At 54.5% G+C, this 21,537-nt stretch overlaps 1 protein-coding gene across 5 annotated transcripts in view; it reads left to right on the top strand.

The window, feature by feature from the left end:
• Positions 1-21,537, top strand: part of CACNA1A (calcium voltage-gated channel subunit alpha1 A) — a 195,647-nt gene that overhangs the window by 26,404 nt on the left and 147,706 nt on the right. For all 5 annotated transcript variants that reach the window (XM_070492187.1, XM_070492186.1, XM_070492188.1 and 2 more), the window contains exons 2-3: positions 8,103-8,208; positions 10,020-10,159. In XM_070492187.1, the coding sequence (XP_070348288.1) occupies positions 8,103-8,208; positions 10,020-10,159 (246 nt within the window). The remainder of the gene's footprint in view (positions 1-8,102; positions 8,209-10,019; positions 10,160-21,537) is intronic.

Here is a 21,537-nt window from a genome sequence, read left to right as displayed (position 1 = left end):
CCTCTGACCCAGCAAGTCCCCATTTTAGAATTTATCCTGCAGAAAAAAACCCTCACCGGTACAAAGGATGTATGGTCAGATTATCCATCGCAGCTTTGCATATAATAGAGACAAACTGGAAGTATTTAGGGGGACATTAAATAAATGATAATGCATCCATTCACAAGAGGGAGGTCCCGGTACTGACGGGGAAACCGAGGCCAGCGTGGTGAGGGGCGTAGCCAATGGCAGAACCTTGTGTGTCACGATCCCCGTTGTGTAAAGGGAAAAGGCGACTTTGTGAGCTTGTTTTCGATTGTCCAGTAGTGCTTACTGAGTTCCCGCCGTGGTTCGGGCGCTGTTCTTGTTGCTGGGGACACAGCCCAGAACAAGTCAGACAAATCCTCGCCCTAATGGGGCTGCCATTCCATTGAGGGAGATGAACGTAAATAACATAAACACAAAATACGTAGTTTGTTGGATGTGAAAAGTTGCTAAATCTAACAAACAAAAGGAAAACAAACAGGGAAGAGACGATGTTGGCAGGGTGGGGATTTCCGAGTGGGAGCCGGGGAAAGCATCCCGGGGAAGGCAGGAGGCAAGGGGGTGGTCCCCGCTCATGGCTTGGGGAGAGGAGAAGGGAGCCGCTGCAGAGGCTGCGAGTGGGGAAGACCCGAAAGGTTCAAACAGCCCATGAGTCCATCAGTGGGTGAACAGGTAAACCAATGGTGGTGCATCCATACCATGGAATATTATTCAGCCATGAAAAGGGATGAAGTACAGACATGTTACAGTGGGGATGGACCTCCAAAAAATTATGCCAAGTGAAAGAAGCCAGACACAGAAGGTCCTGCGTGTGCTGTGTGACCCCACTTATTTCAAATATCTGATGGAGATTTTTGCAGCTTTATTTTGAGCCTGGTATGCAGGAGGTGGACCCCACACATTCACTGCCTTCTGTTCTTGAAGACGCTTCAGATTCGAGAGAAGACCTAATCAGCCACCGTGTGGGGAGGGGTTGATGCCTCATTGAAGGGAAGGAACCAAGACTTACACGGGTGGAAAAGAAATGGGAAAAGTTAATAATCCTAGTAGCAGCAATTGTAATGAAAATAATAAAAGCAACATGGATTGCTGATTACAAGGAGACGAGCCCCATCGTATTCTTTCATAAGGATACTGTGTTTTTAATTCATCCCAGGACCCAGAGTTGACAGTCACAAGTGTTACGTTTGTTGTGCACGGTTATGTTTGTTGCGCACCCACTGTGCGCGGGCCCTGCTCCGAGTGATGGCGTGCATCCGCTCATCCCATTCTCACGGCCCTGTGCGCCAGGTGCTACTTTTCACATTTGATCGATGAGGAAGCTGAGGCTTAGAGAACGGAGCTCTTTTGCCCATGGTTAGGACCACGTCTGCACCCCCAGCCCCTCAGCCCCTCTGCTCTGTGCAGGCATGTCCCGCGGTCTGAGCAGGCGCGGAACCAGGGCCTGGGGCCAGCTGCTGTCATCGGAACCGGTGTTGAAAGTCCTTGGATCATATTAAAAAGCAAATGCCACATCCCACCTACTGGATGTTGGGTTTTTAATTTTCTGTTCATTTGGTTTTCCTGCTGACGTAATGAATCTTTTTTTTTTTCTTTTGGCCTCAGTTCTGTCTGTGAAATGTAGGGCTCCACCATGTTTCGGGGAGAGTCGATTCGGTGCTTGTCGCGGCCCGGCTGCCCTGTGGCGCTGTCTGGGCGCCCCTGGCCGTGGTGCTGAAACATCGCGGCACCGGAGTTGCCTCGTTGGCGCGTCCCCGCGGGGGTCTCCAGCGCGTAGACGGGCGGAGAGCTCTGCTCAGCCTTCATTTTCAGTGTCGGTGCCAGGTGTTGGAGAGCTCGAAGCCCGAGCCTGAGAACCAGAGACTTTTTGGGTTGCTGGAAGCTGAAATATTCGTTAAGGTGACGCGCCGGGGGTGGGCTTCTGAGGGCGTGGACTAGCATGAGATGGTTCATCGTTACTACGTTCAGTCGTGACAGTGGTTGGGACTCAGGCGGAGTCTAATCCACTTGGTCTCAGCCATATGGCTAAGGCCCCAGGTGTACCCCAATTCTTAAACAAAGGCAAAACCATCTGCCTTCTATTAAGGGTAGGTTTCTAAGCAGTCTGTGGGGGCCACCAGCTTAGAAGCATGGACCTTGGGGTGAGCCCCAGCTCCTCCAGGACCTCCTTTATGACCTTAAGCCATTTGTTCAGCCTCTCTAAGCCTTTACTTCCTCATCTGGAGAGTGGGGCTTGCGACAGAGCAGACCCTGTAGAATTTTTGCAAAGAATTAACGGAAACAGTGAGTTTAAGGCGCTTAGCACAGTGTCTGCCCAGCGAAGTGCTCAGCAAACGGCAGCTGCAATTATGCTTGTTGTCCCTGTTAATGGCCCCACAATAGTTGATCATATTGCCGATTAAATTGTGGCGTTTGTTTCGCGGAGCAAGGAATATGTCCCACACCCATACGTCTGGGACCCTGCTGCCTGCCCCCCACTCTTTTCCTGGTAATTGTGATGAGCGTAGACCTAACACGGAAGTCACTTCTGTTTGGCTCAGCTGCTTGGTTGACTTGTTTCCTCAGAGCACACCCGTCGGGCAGCCCTGTGGCAGAGACGAGGTCTTGGTGAGTTAACAAAGCTGATTTGATTTGCACGACCACCACGAGAGGTCGGGAGTCCAATGGGGATGGGGCCCCGCAAAGACGAGGGTGAATTGCATGCATGTTCTGCACTGTCCTGCTCGGGGGCTGAGCCACCAGCTACGCCCGCTTTGCAAATTGATTTTCCTTGATCTTCTGGATCCCAAGAGCGGCTCCCATCAGCCGATGCTGCCGTTCCTCCCCACGGAGAGCCGCCTGGTTGTTTGCAGTGTCACACACAGCCCCTCTCTGGGCCCCGCGGGGGCTCTGTGTGTCCGCGCTGGCCCGCAGGGCTCTTTGCTGCCCTGCCGTCCCCGAGCCGTTCCAGAAGCCAGCTTTCCCTCCCATCAGGGGCGCTTCTCTCCTTTCATCTCCTCCCCCCACCCCGCCGCCCTCCCCTCGGCCTCTGGCTGGCTGGTTATTCCGGATCCCGCTGACACAGGTGCTTTCTCCCCGAGCCAATCGGCGAGCAGGCAGGCTCAGCTCAGCCAGCGGAGACATTGCCCACCGCAGCTGTGAGCTAGAACCCAGGCTTTCTAAATCAGAAGGGTCAGGCACAACGTGGGGCTGGGCTGAGAAAGCCTCACCTCCCCCTGCCGGGACTGCCTCCGACTCCTGCCCAGGGCCGGGCAGCTCCCCCCGTGCCGGGAACTCAGGGCCCCTTCCTTGCATCTGTGTGCCAACCACCTCGCTGCAGATTTCAGGGAGCTCGATTGCGTCCTTAACATGCCCATGGAGGCATTACAGTCTAGTCGGGGAGACAGGGAACAAGAGGAAGAAGGAAAATACAGCAGATGTTTGACTGGGGTCAAGGGCCAAGGATAAATATTCAGGAGAGAAAGTTAAAGTCCTCACTGAGAATGCGACCTTTGAGTAAAGAGCTGAAGGAAGTGAGGGAGGGGACCATGTGGGTCCCTGGGGAAAGAGCGTTCTAGGAGCAAGAATAGCAGGTGCAAAGGCCCTGGGGCAGGAAGGTGCCTGGTGTGTCTGGGGAACATGGAGAAGGTGGTATGGCTGCAGCTGAGTGAACAAGGGGGAGAGTGGAGGAGATGAGGGCAGCGAGGGGATGGGGGTCAGGGGGCCGGGCCTTGCTGGCTGCCAGGAGGACCTTGACTTTCTTCTTAGTGAGGTGGGAGCCCTGGGTGGGCTGTCAGCACTTCCAAGTGTGTGAAGCTGAATTTTCAGTTCTGCTTATTGCCCTCCTTCTGACATTGCTCTTGTTTCGTGAAGATCTTGGGTTTCTCATCGACCCCCTTGCCTGGGTGGGGGTGGGGGCTGGTCCGCACTTCCTGCCTTCTCTTCCCAGGGTCAGAACGTGGAGGAGAAAGTTTGGAGGGGAAGAGGAGCCCCACATCTTTCCAGGTGACTCCAGGCCGCAGGTACCCGGGCTCCTCTTACCCGTGAAGTAGATCTGAGGCAGCGCTTCCCACACGTCAGCGCACACGGACCCCCGGGGAGATCTCGCTAAAAGGCAGATAGATTCTGACTCAGCAGGTCGACGTGGGGCCTGAGACTCTGCATTTCTGACAGGCGCAGCCAGCGCTGCTGGCCCTTGGGCCGTGGGTTGAGCAGCAAGGGTGTGAGGTTAATGTCACAGATTCTCGCCTGGGGCGTCCGCGGACATTGGCGGGGTCTGTGGGTGCACGGCTGGAGCGCGAGATGACATTTGACAGCAGCCACTCTCTGTTTCTTGGCGTGCTGACTGGGGCTGCATCCCCGGAGGGCTTGGGGGCCGAAACCCAGGCGACGGGGCGGGGGGGTGGCATTCGAGACCTTGGCGACGCGGCCAGGAAAGTGCTGCTTGCTGCCAGCCTTCCGGGACTGTTCTCGGAACCTCCGCTCAGTCTCATCCCAGCTGCTCGGGGGCGGGATGCCAGGGGCCCCCCGAGGAGGGAGAGGCAAGCAGGGCGCCAGGCCACCGGCAGGGGCAGCAGAATCGTCAGATTCCAATAATCGCGGCCTCGGGAGCCTGCAGGCGGGCGGGAGGCCGGGGTGATGCTCGGCGTTCTGTGTGCAAATGTGGCCTCTTATTTTCTGGGCTGCGGGGTGGGGCCGAGCTGGATCTGGGCAGCACGGCCCCGCTTTGTTCTCTGCGCTCCTACTGACTGTCGGCTCGGAGGCAGGAAGCCACTCAGAGAGGCCCCTCGGCTCAGCTGGCTTTTGTCGGCGCCCCACGTTGCCCCGAGTCTTGAATTTGCTTTTCAGAGTGTTCGGGGAGCGTGGCCCGGCTGCTCTCAGCCGGGGGCAGAGGACGAGGCTGGTGACAAAGCAGGCCTGGTTTTTCTGGTCTCTTTAGTCTCTCACTTCCAGGTTGTCTGTTCCAGGCTCTGTTTTCCCATCTGGAAAGTGGTTATTTGCTCCAACGCCTCCTTCAGCCTGTAAGATCCCTTCGTTTTAGGAAGCTTCCAAAATGCCCAACTGAGCTCTGAGGCCAAAGGGGAGACCGAGGCCGGGTGAGGTTCTGAGGGAGAAGGCTGGGAGGAGGGCAGGGTCTAACGTGGCCTGCTCGCCAAGACACGCTCTTGGATCCTTCTGCGGGACGGTGGTCTCAGTGCTCCCAGGGGACACTTGGCAATGCCGGCAATCGCGTTGGGTCGTCAGAAGCTCTGGTCGTCCTAGCTGGAGGTGAGAGGATGCTCCTGGTGCTGGTGGGCGGAGGTCAGGATGCTGCTCTCCTCCCGCAGTGCGCAGGCGCCCCCACGGACAGTGGTCCACGCGGATGCCCACAGCACCCTGGCTGGGAAGGCCCACTCCTGGGCCAACAGTCCCCTGGCTTCCTGCCTCTGGCATCCATCTGTCCACACCTGGACCACCTGCCCAGAGACCGCCGGCTGTTCCCCGAACCTGGACCAGGGGTGCTTCTGCGGGTCTGGGAGGGGGCCAGGGAACATTCCCGTTCACCGACCGACTTCATGTGAAGTGAGCAGGCCAGAGCCTCCAGGGGGAGGCTCTGGCCACCTCGTCAACGGGAGGAGAATCTCAGGGAGGGGGGAGTTTGTGCCTGGAGAGAGGGGATGCGGTGTCTGGAAGCAGCTGCGTGGCCTGTCCCCCCAGGATCTGGACGGGTGGCTTCTCAGGGGCCTGCCTGGGCTGCGTGTTAGCTTTTCGTTGAGGTGAAATTCATCATTTTAAGTGGCTGATTCGGCGGCTTTTGGTGCATTCACAGTGTTGGGCAGCCGTCATCCTGTCCAGTTCCAAGACGCTAACCAGTATCTCCCGAGTCCGCACAGCCTTCAGCCCCTGGCACCCGCCAGTCTGCCTCCCAGCACTACGATTTGTTTATCCCGGACCTTTCACGTAAATGGCATCCTTCACTGTGTGGTCTTCTGTGCCGGGCTCTTTGCACTCAGCCTAATGTTTCCAAAGTTCATCCACATTGTAGCGTGAGCTGGTGCTTCATTTTTCCTGGCTGAGCACTATTCCATTCTGTAGATAGACCACATTGTGCTTAACCGTTCATTCGTCGATGGACATGTGAGTTGTTTCCCCCTTTTGGAGACTGAATTTGTTTGAGCAGCTATTTTCTATTTCTTTCTTTCTTTTTTTTTTTTTTGAGGAAGATAAGCCCTGAGCTAACATCTGCTGCCAATCCTCCTCTTTTTTGCTGAGGAAGACTGGCCCTAAGCTAACATCCATGCCCATCTTCCTCTACTTTATATGTGGGATGCCTGCCACAGCATGGCTTGCCAAGTGGTGCCATGTGCACACCCGGGATCTGAACCGGCAAACCCCAGGCCACCGAAGCAGAATGTGCGAACTTAACCACTGCACCACTGGGCTGGCCCCTCTGTTTCTTTTGAGTATATACCTAGGAGTAGAATTGCTGGCTCATATGGTGATTCCGTGTTTAACTTTTTGAGGAACCACCAGCTCTTTCCCCCCTGGCTGCACCATTTTACCCTCCCATCAGCAGTGCACACGGGTCCAGTTCCTCACATCTCTGCCAGTATTTCTTGTTTTCTTTTTCTTTGTTCTGGCCATCCTAGTGGGTGTACAGTGGTATCTCCTTGTGGGTTTGGTTTGCGTTTCCCTTATGGCTTGTGACGTTGACCATCTTTTCAGGTGTATAGCTATTTGAATATCTCCTTTGGGAGAAAGGTCTAGTCAAACCCTTTACTCATTTTTTAATTGGGTTGTTTGTCTCTTTGTTGTTGAGTTGAAGTGTTCTTTACATATTCTGGACACTGGACTCTTACCAGTTTTATGATTTGCAAATATTTCCTCCCGTTCTGTTGGTTGTCTTTTCGCTTTCTTGATGATGCCCTTTGATGCACAAATGTTTTAAATTTTGGCCAAGCCCAATTTATCTGTTTCTTCGTTTGTTGTTCCTGCTTTTGGTCTCAGATCCGACCACCATATTTTAAATCGTAAGCCCCGTCCTCCTTTCCTACTTTTTCTCCCCGTAGCATCCACTGTCGTCTAACTGCGTAACTTCTAGAACTAACTATGGAACCTCTAACTTCCTGCTGTGTTACGTGGTTATCTCGCTTACTCACCGATCCTCTGTGAGGGCAGCCATTTTTGCCTCTTTTGCTCTCAGCTGTGTCCCCAGTGCCCAGAACAGAGCCTGGCACACAGTAGGTGCTGAATTAATTTCTACCTGATAAATGTTGGAGGTGAGAGGGAGGAATAATATCCACATTTTCCTTAAAAAGTCGCCTGCTGGGCATTTAGGGCCATGAAGCGACCCTGTAGGACACTGTAATGGTGGGCGCACGTCACTGTACGTTTGCGCAAACCCGTGGCATGCACACCCCCGGGAGTGAGCCCTGAGAGAACCTGTGGACTCTGAGCAATGATGATGCATCCATGTAGGTTCATCTGCTGTGGCAGGTGCACCGCTCCGGCAGGGGTGTTGAGAATGGGGGAGGCCATGCATGTGTGGGGGACGGGGGGCACCCGGGAAATCTCTGTACCTTCTGCGCAATTTTGCTGTGAGCCTAAAACTGCTCTAATTTCTTTTTTTTTGTTGGTGAGGAAGATTGGCCCTGAGCTAACGTCTGTTGTCAGTCCTCCTCTATTTTTCATCTGCGGGCCTCTGCTGCAGCGTGGCTGATGATTGGCGTAGGCCCCCACCCGGGATCTGAACCTGCAAACCCGGGCCGCTGAAGCAGAGCACACTGGACTTAACCGCCACGCCACAGGGCTGGCCCCTAAGTGTTTTCTTAAATACAAAACAAAGGAAAATATTCTGTTTTAATGATTGGCAGCTCTTTCAATGAAAAGAGCCAGGAAAAAAAAGTCACCTGGCCCAGGTTTGGAGCCTGAAAGGGACTCACTGGGGACAAGACCACCGATGGGGGAGGGATCCGAAGTGGGGGGAGTGTTAGGGACAGTCGGAAGGCACCAGGCAGTTCCAGCCCAGGCGGGTGGGGGCAGGGGGTGTGTGCACACCTTAAACATCCCTTCTCCGTTCCCTCACACAAGCCGAAAGATTTTCCTTGACTCCGCGATACTCCCTTTGAATACATGATTTTAGCCACCATCATAGCCAACTGCATCGTCCTCGCCTTGGAGCAGCACCTGCCCGATGACGACAAGACCCCGATGTCTGAACGGCTGGTGAGTCACGACCCGGGCCTCTCCTTGCTGCTGGCGGGAGCGCAGGGCGGGTGGGCGCTTGGTGTGGGACACCGATGATCCAGGAGAGAGATGCCCTGACCGTCTACCCCCACCAGACCTGGTGTCACCCGGGAGCAGGGTGGGTGACAGGCGGTCACATCGTCCATGAAAATGTCAGATTCAGAACCAAATTCCTATGAAAAATTTGACCGTTCACAAAAATACAGACGACAATACAATGAACGTCCCCCGACGCATGAACTCATCGTCCAGATTCAGCAATTGTCAAGATTTCGCCTCCTTCTCTTCCTCTGTCCTTTTTTTTATCTCCTTGATTTGTCTTTCTCGGCTAAAGCATTTTAAGGCAGACCCCAGACAGCATGTCCATTTGCTGCCATATATCTAAAGTCTGCATTGCTCAGCATACGAGCGTTTGTCCCATTCCCACAGCGACAGTTAACAGTGGCTCCTTGGAACCATCTGAGAGCTGGTCAGTAATCATATTTCCGCGCTTGTCTCAGAAACGGCATTTTCCAGTTGGTTTGTTCAAACCGAGATTCGAACACGGTCTAGATTTTATGTCACTTAAGACTTTCCATCTCCAGCAGTGTTTCTCCTCCTGCCATTATCGCAGACACGAGTCCCACGGCCCTCAGGAATGTCCCACATTCTGATTGTGGCCCGGCTGCCGGCTGATGATGTCCTTCCCCTCGCTCTCGCCTCCCCCCGTTCCTTCTGCGTGGATGTCCTGTCCGCTCTGGGAAACGTTCAAAGTCCAGTCGGTCCGCAGAGTCCGCAGAGCTGTCACTGCGCACTGAGCTCCTTCTTAATCCCCATCGTCCCCTGGTTCCTCTCCTGGCCTTCTGACAGTGCAGAGGGGGTGACATCTCTGTCACCTTTTGAGCCAGCTGGAATAGCTCCAGTGTGGGGCAGGAGGTGTTGGAATCTGCTCATTCCTGGTCCGTTAAGCCTTGATGTTCTCAAGACTTTTCAATGTTAATAGTTATGTGTTCTAATGTGTCTTCTAAAAAAATATGACTGGCCTAGCAAAGCTATCATTGCAAGACTCTTTTTTTCTTATTTTTGCTTAAGATGACGCTGAGTAAAAGGAGTCAGTGGAAAGAATAGTAAGCAAATAGTAGGAACCGGTAACCAGCTGCTGTGGGAAAAGTCATGAAGGCAGAGCGAGGAGACTGTAGCTTGAGAAGCGTTTCCACAACAGATGGGAAAATATCCACGTGGGGGCTCCGTGGATGGGAGCTTGTAGCTTAGTTTCAAATACTACAGTCTCTCCGCTGGCAGCCGGAACGGGTGGGAGGTCTGGAGAGGGGCTGGGGGCCAGGGCGCTGAGCATTCGCCAGCCAGGGCAGAAGCATGGTTCCAATATTTTAGCAACCTGAACAGCTGTGCTGGTGCCTCCCAGCTGAGAACCATCACGAGTGTCAGATTTGGGGGTGAGGTCGGTGCAAAGACCTCTAGTGATGTGTGTGACAGGTAAACACGTTCAACCACTGGAAACTGGAAACTTGCGTTTTATTTGCTTTAAATTCATTGAAATTTAAATAGCCACATGGGGTCAGGTGGCTGCCATACTGGACAGCTCAGGTCTAAACAAACGATTCTCCTTGGCCACGTGGTGTGCGAGCTTGGCCAAAAGGGAAGGAGGCTGTCTTCTCCATCTGGCAAAGGCCTTTAGACAGGAAATTCCAGGCAGGATGCAGTGGGGGCGCTGGGTGGCTGGAGGATCAGCAGAGGTGAAAACAGACGTCCGGGTGGGCCGAGATGCTGACCTGGCCTTCTCTCCCCTCCAGGATGACACAGAACCATACTTCATTGGAATTTTCTGCTTCGAGGCTGGAATTAAGATCATCGCCCTTGGGTTCGCCTTCCACAAAGGCTCTTACTTGAGGAACGGCTGGAACGTGATGGACTTTGTGGTCGTGCTAACGGGGTAAGTGGCGTGTGCCATGTGTCCCAGAATCGTCTTTGAAAACACTGGCGTGGCCCAGGCTGGGCTCGGGTGGGGGGGGCGCCGCACCCCGCGTTCGGCCGCAACAGGCGTCCGCCTTCTTCCCCCACTTGGTGTCTCGGCCGCGTGCTGCAGCAGATGCTTTCCGTTACCGTTAGAATAATAGCTGATTAGAGTTGACTGCTTCACAAGTGCTTTATATTCATTCTCTCGTTTAATCATCACAACAACCCGATTAGTTAGGAAATATTAATATTCCCCTGTGACCGCTGAGGAATCTGAAGCACAGAGATGAACTCGCTGACCCCACCCGGCTGGTGGAGCTGGCGTCTGAGCCTGAGATCATGCGACTCCAGAACTGGAGTTTTTAACTGTTGGGCGCGTGTGGTCCTTTGGCCTCACTTGGGGAGATGCTTTTATTTCAAGTCGGTAAGTGTTTGCTGAGGGCCCTGGGTGCGATGGTTTGCGGTAGGACCGTGGAAGAAAGCGAGCTAGGTAAGGTGTGGGCACTGCCTGTGAGGAGCTTTCGGGTCTGTGCGTGGTGAACCATGGCGGAAGGGTGGATGTGTGTACACTTTCCATCACGGACCTGTGCGAGGGAACACTAGCTGCTATAACAAAAAATCCAAAACTAGGTAATGACGTAAACCCAACAGAAGCTTGTTTCCCACTCCTCGAACGTCCGGAACAGTTGTTCATCATTGACGGGCTTCTATCCTCCAAACAGTGACGGGGACCCAGACCCTCGCCACGTTGTGGCTCCTCATTCTTGACCTGCAGCGTCCACGAGCTCTCTGCTCGTCTGCATTAAACCACGGCAGAGAAGCGAGTGTGGAGGGTGACACTTGGGAGGCTGGCTGGGCCTGGCAGGGACCTGGCATGTGCCTCTTCCACTCTGTTCCTGCAGCTGGAATTCAGTCTCATGAGCACATGTCACTCAAGGGAAGCTGGGAAATGTCAGACTGTGCCTAGAAGGAAAGGGATGTGGGTTTGGTAAATAGCCAGCCAGTCTCTGTGGAAGAGCCCAGAGCCTTTTATTAGATCCCGGTGTGGACATTACCATTGTGCACTGACTGCTGGCTCCTTTGCCCACTCACCCTCCTCCTCCTCCTCCTCCAGGCTAAGTCTGGCTCTTCTCTTCCAAGACTTCTTCTTTGGGAGGCCGTCCTCACAGTGCTCCTCTGTGAGGTCACAGTGCTCCTCTGTGAGGTCATAATTCTCCTCTATGAGGTCATAGTGCTCCTCCGTGAGGTGACAGTGCTCCTCTACAGGTCACAGTGCTCCTCTGTGAGGTCATAGTACTCCTCCATGGGGTCACAGTGCTCCTCCATGAGGTCACAGTGCTCCTCTGTGAGGTCACAGTGCTCCTCCGTGAGGTCACAGCACTGCTCCATGAGGTCACAGTGCTCCTCTGGGTTTCGTGCTGCTCCAGGTATTGTCCTCCTGGCAGGTGTCATGGGTCCTAGCACCCCGCTGTGTGGGCTGGGCTCTCCCAATTCCAGTTTTGGACACATTTGTTGTTTCCAAGTGACACTGCTTCCCTCAGAAGGATCTGTGACGTGCTGGGCTGTTTCAGCAGAGGCATCGATTTGAGTGGTCTGCTGTGAAGACTCTGGGCCAGCTCTGGTGGCCTTGGTGTCCACTGGGGGCCTCTGGAGCTGTGTCCACAGTCCTGTGGCTCGGGGCCCCAGCACATTCCAGGGGCATTTCATGGCAGTGGGCACTTTTCTCTTGGCTTGCTAGGAAACTCATCTGTGAAACAGTCCAGTGGCTGACCTTGTTGTTGTTAAAAATGTGTAATAAAAATATTCAGGCATTCACAAAGAGGTAGAGAATAATGTAAGAAATACCTGTACGTGCATTCATTCAGTGGATATTTATTGTGCACCTACTGTGTGCCAGGCTCTGAGACACGGCAGTGAACAAACCAGACAAAAATCCCTGCCCTTGTGGAACTTACATTCTAATGGTGAAGAAAGACAAAGGGAGTGTGTGAGCGAATGAACGAAATATCTAGTTTGTCAGACGGTGGTGAGAGCTACAGAGAAAAACAAATCAGGGAAGGGCTGGGATGTCTTATTCCCGGGGAGGACTTCAGTGGGAAGGTGGTATTTGAATGAAAACTGGAAGAGGTGAGTACATGAGCCGTGAGGATGGCTGAAGGAGGAGTGCCAGGCAGGGGATGCAGCAAGTGCAAAGGCCCTGAGGCTGGGCTGTGTCTGGCATGTTTGATGAAAGATGGAGGCTAGGGTGGCTGGAACAGAGTGATCAGGGAGAGAGTGGAGGAGGCGAGGGCAGGGCGTTGACGGAGCAACCTGCCATCAAAGCGAAACTTTTCTATATACAATGTGAGTCCCTGCGCTCCCTTCTCTGGCCTCAGTCCTTCTCTCCGCCAACCAGAAGTACTTTCCTGAGCTTTGTTTTTATCATTTGCATTTATGTATTTACACTTTTATTACATAAATTTATGAGATATATGTATATGGTCCTGTTTGGCATGTTTTAAGTTTCTCTCTGAATGTTTTCTTCTACAGCCTGCCCTTTGCACTCGACACGAGATTAAATTGATTGACAAGCATAGTTCGCATGTATCCCTTTTCACAGCTGTATAGTATTCTGTGGTGTGAATATTCTACCATGTATTTATCCATTTGGGATGTTCCAGCTTTGGGCTATTTTGAACTGAGCTGTCCCCTCATTCCTGTGAGTGGGTCTCTCTGGGGCGTGTGCCAGGAGCGGGACCGCAGAGTCGTGCACCGTGTGTGTTCTCAGCTCTCTGGATGTTGCAGAGCGGCCGTGCCAGTTGCTCCCTGGGGCTGGCCTGGCCTGGCCTTGCTGGCAGGGAGGGGCCCCAGTTTTCATAACATGGTTCTTGAAACAGCTCAGGAAGCTCGTATCCTGTTGAGCATGTCGCCGGTCTCGGTGAGCGGTCGCTAAGTTGACAGGTGGCCGTTTGACAGGCCAGTTGGCCACCTGGATCTTGTGTGCTCTCCGTGATTACAGCAAGGCCGTCATTCCTCTCTAGTCCCCTGACATCTGGTGAGACTCTAGAGAAATCCGCCCTCCGGGGTAGGCGGGTCCTCAGGATGGAAGCTCGCAGTGGGGACTGACGGGACCCGCGCACCCTCTGGAACCGCATGGAAAAATCGTGCGCGTGTGTGTATTTTTCTGATCTCTTGTTTTCATGAGATTCCCAGGGGGTCCTGACCCTAAAGATACGAGGAACCACTATCGTAGATTCTGTTTCTTTCTCACCTTCTTCTCCTTTCCTTCTTTATTTCTCCTGCATTCCTTTCTCTTGCTTCCTTGCTCTTACCAGGGGTCAACCGTCCTTCTTTATTGTCTGGTGTTCTGTCTCCTTCAAATCAGCCACATCGCTCACTTTTATTACTTCAAATTAAAAGGGGCTTTTTAGTTTCCTGTTGGTTTATCGGGTAGAGGGAACAAAAGCCTTGCAGACGTCACCGTCTGCTCGCTGGCCGTGGTGAGGAGATGCAGGGGACCCATCACTCCGGGCTCCGGGGGATGGCGCGAGTGCGTTAATCTGACACTGACACAGAGATGACCTCAACCAGCGCCTCCTGCCTCACGTGCTGTCTTGTCACGTTTCCAAGCAAACCGCAGCATTAAAACACCATTTGTTTTTTACGGATTACCAGGGTTTTTGCCTTCTTCTTGTGTGAAGTTTGGCAGAAAAGATCTTACCCGTGGATTTTTGTCTGTTGTGTGTGGCTCGAGGCCTCAGAGAAATTTCTAACTTTGTCATTTTATCAAACTCCTTTAAAGTATGCTCCCGTGGTGTTTGAAGGCCACATCATTTAACTGAAAATGGGGAAAAGGGAGATTTCAGAAGCTTGGCTGTATTTCTGAGATGATGGAGCTTTCGTTGTAATGCGCAAACATACAAACATCTAAGGGGTCAAACAATGCGGTTGTGTGTGTTAAGCAAAGAGACTGCGAACTTTTTGTATTCACAGGCTTAGCGCCAGACCTGGCAAATAGTATGTGTTCAGTAAAATAAATGGCCGCTAAGCTAGAGAGTGGTGACATTTCTGGCAATAGAGCATTTGAGGAAAATTGCTAAGCTGTTTAGGGAGGTGGGGGCCATCGCATTGAAAGAGCTGGTCAGCCAGTCCGGGCGTCTGTGATGGACACTCTGATGTCAGATAAGGCCTGGGACAGACGAGCTCTGGGTTCCTGCCAACTGTGACGTTTTGTGACTCCGTAAAAATGCAGGTTCCTTTTTGGAGGGTCCTGTGACCCGCCCCCAGGCTTTGGGAAGTTTTGCTGAGGATCAGAAGTGAACAAAGGCCCCAAGTGCTCGGGCAGCAGGAAGGGCGTTGGTTTCGTAGCATCACTGAATTTTAAGGTTCAGTGGACTCTTGACAGGTCCAACCCCTTATCTCACTCATGAGGGAGTTAAGACGCAGAGGGGCTAAGTAATTCGCCCAAAGTCAGACTGAGATGGTGGCGAGTCAGGAACCTTCCAGAATCAGAAGGTATGCTCGTGTCAAGGAGCCTGGAAGCCCAGTTTCGAGCTGCGAGTAATCGATGCCTCCCCTCAGGTCCTGCCTTCAGCCTTCACCTTCTCCTCCGTCCTCCCGTCCCTCCTGCCCCCAGCCCGTGGCCCCTTTCCGGAGAAATACAAAAGCAGCCTCTGAGAGTAACCCCAGTTCCCCCTTTTTTTCTTATGTAGTTGAAGAAACTGAGGCCCCGAGGGGTCAGTAGGACTTGACCAGAGTCACATCCCTTTTTGACAAATTGAACAAACACATGTCATCACTCCTCAGCTTTTCCTCCTTCCTTCCCCTCCCATGCAGCCGTTTGGAGTTGCCTGCAAATAAAAACAGCATTCCAAACACAACAACAACAAAATTCGCCTAACATTCTAACTCTCGAGACCAACGAACAGCTCCGTAAATATCAGCTGTGTTTTATTTTAACGCATCTCTGCATTAATTTCTCCCCCAGTGGATCAGTCACCGTCGGTACCCAGCGGGTTCCACGCTGTGACACAAGTGCTCCTGGTCATCAGAGAGGTTTATCGCTGAGAGGGCATCGATCTTCTTGTTGTCCAGGGCGTCTGGTAGCCGTGATGTTTGCTGAACTGTGTTCCAGCAGGAACCGCCTTGCTTCCCAGCAGCGGGAGCCAGTTTCTCCATCTTGCAACGATGGTGACAGCGATGATAGTGGTGTTGGCTGCCGTGACTGTTCTTCTCATCATTTATTAATCGCTCATGATGTGCCAGCGCTATATTAACAATTTTATGCGCATTATCACATTTCAGTTTCACAAGCCTTTTTTAGAGATGGATCTGAGGCTCAGGGATGTTCAGCTACTTGCATGGGTCTCCTAGGACACGACCCCAACCCCTGGATGACAGTAGGCCCATGTTAAGTTCAGACAAAGTGCTATATTCAGCCCGGTATCCTTACAAGCATAATACCCGTTATTAACAATGGTGGCGACGTTGACAAACTGGAACTCACAAGGCACTTACAATATGACACACTACACAGGTACCTGTGCTCAGTTAGTCCTTACAACCCTCTGAGTTATTATTATTATTATCATCCCATTTTACAGATGAAGAAAGTGAGGCCCAAAGAGGTTAAATAACTTGCCCCAAGTCACCCGCCTCCTAAATGGTAGATCCTGGATTTGAACTCAGGCAGATCTGGATCCAGCATCCATTTTCCTGAGTCCCAAACTTTTTCCCTGAAGTCAAGTTTTCCAGAGAAGTCGGGGGGAACCCTTCCTTCTGTGCTCCATCTTGGGCTCCACTGTGGTGGGAGAAAATAGGCTAAAGCGATGGCCAGAAATGGGAGGTTGGCACAGCCCGGTGGTTAAGACCTCGGCTTCAGGGTCAGTAGGAGCTCTGCCGATGACAAGCTCAAGAACGTGAGTTACTCTCACTGAACCTCGATTTTCTCACCTGGAAGAGGGGAATGATAATGGTGTTTCCCTCCCAGGGCTGTGGTGGGGATTAGAGAAGGCAACATACGGGGCAGATACCTTGAACTGAGCCTGTGGGCCTTCCTGAGTGCTTCATAAATGGGAGGTGGTGAACTGAAGGGAAAAAAAATTCAAACAGATTCCTGCGGGGGGTCTGGTAGATTATGCAAATGCCCGACCCGTATCTGGCAGCGCCCCTCCGAGTTACCTGGAGCCGCGGTGGTCAGTTCCCCTGCAAATGGACCTGTTTGCGCCTCCAGCCCTCTCATCTTCCCGCATCTCCGTTTGAGGGTCCTCTCCAGCATCGCAGGAGTTTGTTCAGCCCACATGGCAAGCGCTTAACACCCCCAGGAGCAGCCTTTAGCCAGTGAGCCAGGGGGTCGGGGTGCAGATACCCTGGCTTCCCCACGGGTCCGTGAGAAAACTGAGAGGTGTGGTCGACAGCCTCTCAAAGGACCCTCAGCCACATTGAACCCCACTTGCTCAGGATGCCGTTCATTCGTACACTCTTTACCTCTTCCTCTCTTTCTGGTTGATCCCTTGTGCTTCCGTAGGTCGCCTCTGAAAAGTCCCTGCCTTGAATCTGCTTTCAGAGAGGATCCCAAACTAAGGCAGGAGCGACAGCTGGAAGCCCAGCGGGTCGCGGGCTCAGCACCCTGGACAGCGCCCCGCCTGCTCCCTCCGCCGGCCTGGCTGGCGGGCGGGCGGGCAGGGACAGAGTGGGGCCAGATGGCTGGGGACACTGCTCCGCGTCGAGCTTCTTGGCCATCTTCCCTGTGCGGCTGGAGAAGCCCTTGCCATGCATCTCTCCGCAGGTTTGGGGGCTGGTCGAGGTCTTGTCCTCTTGAATTGCTGTGACAAAGGCCAGCCTGCCCCCCCAGAGGCATCTGGCCACCGCCTCTGTCTTTGCAGGCTCGGCTCCTCCCTTCTCGCCAGCGCAGGGGGGGCGGCCACTGCGGGGAGAGGCAATGCCGGCGGAACGGGAAGCAAGTGGGTGCCCGGGGCCAAGGCCGTGGCCGCCAAGCGGGAGGTGCCGGGCTCTGCTTTGTGCAGGGAGAAGCTACGGGGCCCCGAGACGCTGTGTTGTGACAGGGATTGCAGACGCCGGACAATCTCCGCTCTCTCCAAGGAGCGCCTGGGCCTGACCCACTGGCGGACGGCCCTTGCCTTCAGGGGGTTGTGTGGTAGAATGGGAAAGCTGAGGTTTGGGGGAGTCTGGAAAGGGAGCCCCTCTTTTCTTGACTTCTCTGGCTGTCCTCAGCCCTTTGGTGACAGAATCTAATCTCCAGGGTGTAAACATCCCTTTGATGCTGATGTTGCCCAGACTTATGTCTCTGGCCTGGAGCTCCCCCGACACCCCTTATTGGGGAGGAGTTCGCAGGCATCTCGCGCTCATGAATCCAGCACCGAACTCCTGAGCACCCCGCAATGCTCCCCTCCTGCCTTCCTGCCGTCGGAGGGCAGCTCCCCCTCCAGGGGCGCTGGCCAAGCACCGTGGTGCCTCCTCCTCTCTCACCCCTGAGCCAAGCCTTCTGCACGTTCTGCCTTTAACGCACACGGGGTCTCAGCCCTTCTCCCACTGCCACTGCCGCCGCCCTGGGCTGAGCTGCCATCTCTCGGCTGGGCAGTTGTAGCTGCCTCCGCCCGGGGCCCTCGCTTCTGCCGTCCTCCCCACAGCTGTTGTCGACACAGCAGCCAGGAGGGTCCTTCTGAGACAGAAATTAGATCAAGTCACTTTTCTGCTCACATCCGTCCTGTGGTTCCCATCTTGTCAGCCGAGAAGCCAGAGTCCTCATCACGGCCCACAGGGACCTGCAGGGTCTGCTCCCCGTCTCCGCCCTCGCTCACACGGCTCTGGCCACGCCAGGCTCCTCGCCGTCCCTTGAACGCTTCAGGCAAGTTCCAACCGCAGGGCCTTGGGATGGCAGGTCCCTCTGCTTGGCGCGCTCGTCCTCCAGACCTCTGCTCAGCCCGTTCCCCTGTCTCCAAGGCTTTGCTCCAATGTCCCGTGGGCCCTCATCTAAAGTTTCAATTCACTCCTGGCGCCTCCTGGCCTCTTTCTTCTATTTAGGGTTTTTTTCATGCATTTGCCGCTTTCTGACAAACTGGATATTTTCCGTATTTATTTCTTGCCTGTCCCCTCCACCGGCTCAGCTCCATGCGGGCAGGGGTTTGGTTTCTTCTGCTCGTGGCTGTGTCTGCCTCTGCCTCGAATGGAGCCCAGCACAGGGTAGGCGGCTGAGTGAGGGAGTCAATCAATGGTCCTGTGACCCGCCCGTATTGGGGAAGTTTCACTGTAAGACAAACCGCTTCCAGAGCAGACAGCACCCGCCCGACGCCCCTGGGTGTCGGCTGGTCCGGCACAGTCTTTCCTGTGGTGCCACTTAGAGAAGAGGCACTTAGAGAATTTCGGGCCGTGATGCTCTGGTGTCAGGGACAGAGGCGGAAGGAGGTGGGAGCCCCTGGAGTCCTGCCCTGGGCCCGGCATATGGCTGAGGTTGTTTTTGTTTCACGTCGTGTCCCTGGGACGTTAAACAGAATGATTCTAAGGTTGACTAGGAAGGAAGAATAGAATAACCATTTAGCGAGCTCTTTCCGAGGAACGAGCGTCGTCCCTGCTCCTCATAGATCCCGGTCTGTCATCAGGAATGCTTCTCTCCACACGTAACAGAAAAGACAGCCGGGAGGGGCTTTCACGTTAAGTGGAGGCTGTTGTCGCCTGACCTAGAAACCCACAGATCGGTGGCCCAGGATTAACCGAGCGGCTCAGTGATGTCCTCCCACTCCCCCTTCCTCCATGTGTCGACTTTGACTTCATGGTTTGTTGCCTCACGGTTGCAAAACGGCTGCCACACCTCGTCTCACAGCCTCATCCGAAAGCAGGCGAGTCACGGTGGGGAGAGAAAGCTCTCGTTGGAGGCTTTGTCCTCTTTCTTTAGGAGGAAAAAAGTTTTTTCCTGGAAGTTCCCAGAACACTTCCCCCTACATCTTATTGGCTGTACCTGGGTCACGTGACCACCTCCAGCTTCAGGGAAGATGAGAAATGTGCGTATCTGGCATTTTTACCGTTTTATGGGAGGTTGGCTCTGCTGTTGAAAAGACGGCGGGGGGGGGGCGTGGATGTGGTGGGGACAGTTCACAGCGTCTGTCACGTGTGGCCTGTGACTCTCATTCTGTTTTATACTCATTACTGTCCGGGCTTAAGTACACAGGACCACGTATATTATGCTTTGTGGACGATTTAAGTGTTTTCCAAGCTAACTTGGAGCATGTGCCGTGTTCGCCTTGTGTGCTGACTTCAGAACCAGGCCTGAGGCCCCGGGTAAGAAGCACCATCACTGTGGAGACGTGGGTTCGAAGCCAGACCCTGCCGCTCAGGAGGGCGTGACCTCAGGCATCGCGGTTTATTCTCCGAGCCCTCATTTTGCGCATCCTGAACAAGGCTCGTGCGGGTCTCCCTCGCTGGGCTGTGGTGATGATTGGATGGGGCGATTCCTAGTCCATAACGGGGGCTTCATCAAATGTGGCCGAGGGGACGGGGCGGGAAAGATTGCCAGCTGGGATGGAGAGAGTCCTGGGTTGAGATAATTCCAAGGCTGGGATGACTCAGGACTCAGGTAGGATAATGGAAACGAGCAGGATTTAGGGGCTGTTTGGCCAGATGAAAGGACCTTCCAGCCCTCACGACCAGCCAGCTCCTGACAGCGATGCGGGGCCCTGCGGAGAGGAGCACGCGTGCCAGTCGCGCCGCGGTGCCCGCGAGGCCTCGAAGCAGAAGCGGGCCGGGGTGGAAGATGTGGACGGCGGTGGGGAAACAGCCGCGCCAGGGTCAGCTGGAGAGAAGAAACCCTCTGGGGCCTTGGGGCTTTGTAACCAGGGGCAAAGGGTGATTCTAGCCGGGTTGTCCACAGGGAAGTTGGGGCTGCGTGAAATCTGGGTGCGGAGGTTCTGACTGAGGAGAAAAGGAGGCCACAAGCTGAGACCCTGTTCGGCAAGTTTGGCCGAGACAAAAAGGACGAAGACGTGTGGAAGGCCCCACCGTCTGTGCCGGATGCGGGGGCTGCGTGGTCGCGTGTGGGGAATCCTTGGCCTCCTGGGTCCTTTCCTTTCCGAGGCACAGGAAATTCGCTGGAGAAGCCCCCGTGTCGAGGTCGCCTGCGGCCGCCAGGGCAGCAGAACTTACGTGCGTCTCTGGGGATCTCTTCTTGGCATGTCTGCTGGGTTGGGGGTTCAGGTGGGAGCCTTGTGCCCTGCGGGACGCTCCCAGCCCAGCAGCTTCCTGTGCGGGCGCCCGGGTCACGCGCTGGTTAAAACCATGGGCTCTGGAGTCTGAATAGAGTCAAAACCCAGCCTCACTGTCTCCACGCTGTGTGACCTCAGGCGGGTGACTATACCTCCCTGAGTCCTAGCTTCCTCGTCTGGAAAACAGGAGGAATAACGCTCCCTCTCTTGTGGGGTTGTTTAAAGGGTTGACGCATGAATGTCTGGCACGAGGTGGGCTGGGGTGTGGGTGGTGCTGGCCAGTCGGCGGTCTGAAGAAAGAGGAGGGAACAGACGCGTCCCTCGGCCTCAGTTTCCTCTTCTGTGAAGCAGGAATAATGTCGCACCCACCTCAGAAGGTGAGATTCAGTGAGACAATGTGTGAAAAGTCCCATGGAGTAAGGATGCAATGTATTAGCTGTCATCAGACGGATCACTGTGATTAGGATGATGATGGTAATTATGGCCTCTTCTCCGGGCCGGTTCTGGAGGCCAGTAAGTCACCCGTGCAGGATGTTCGCTCAGCATCCATCCTCTTCTTCCCATTCGGGGACCCCCCGCGGGATCAGGGGACCCCATGCTCACTCACAAGCCAGAGGCTGTGGGCACGGGGGGTCATCCTCTCCCCACCCCGTGTCCTCAGGACACGTGATTCACATCCAGCCAGCCACCTGCTTCCCCACCCGGGAGTCTGAAAACGGAGCAAGTGGCCCAGACACAAAGGGGTGGCCCCGGGCTCCTTCCCGGCCGCCTGCTGCGGGGCGGGTCCACCTTGCTGGCTGCGTAGCCCCTGCCCGTTTGCCCAGCCACCACCTCTGGCCTCCTGTCGGTTATCTGAGCTTCCTGAAGTCCCCTTTACGCCTAAGACAGCCTGTCAGATGCTGGTTTGCGCAACCCAGGACCCAAACGGACCCTGAAGCGGATTTGAGGCCCTGCCATTTGCTCGGAGATGTGGGCAGACAGAGAGGGAGGCGCAGAGGGGCGAGGGCGAGAAGAGAAGGCAGCCCGGAGTGGTGGCACCAGCCGGCGAGCTCGTGCTGTGGCCCGGCAGCGCTCCCCAATCCCTGGGGGCCGGCGGGGGCCGGGGACGCCCCTCAGAGTCAGCCCACCAAGGGGGTGGGGGAGCCGGGGGGCTCCTTCTGGG

The sequence above is a fragment of the Equus asinus genome, chromosome 20, assembly GCF_041296235.1.
Source record: "Equus asinus isolate D_3611 breed Donkey chromosome 20, EquAss-T2T_v2, whole genome shotgun sequence".
Lineage (NCBI taxonomy): Eukaryota > Metazoa > Chordata > Mammalia > Perissodactyla > Equidae > Equus > Equus asinus.
The sequence above is the reverse complement of the archived record's forward strand: the minus strand, read 5'-3'. Positions and strand labels throughout refer to the sequence as shown.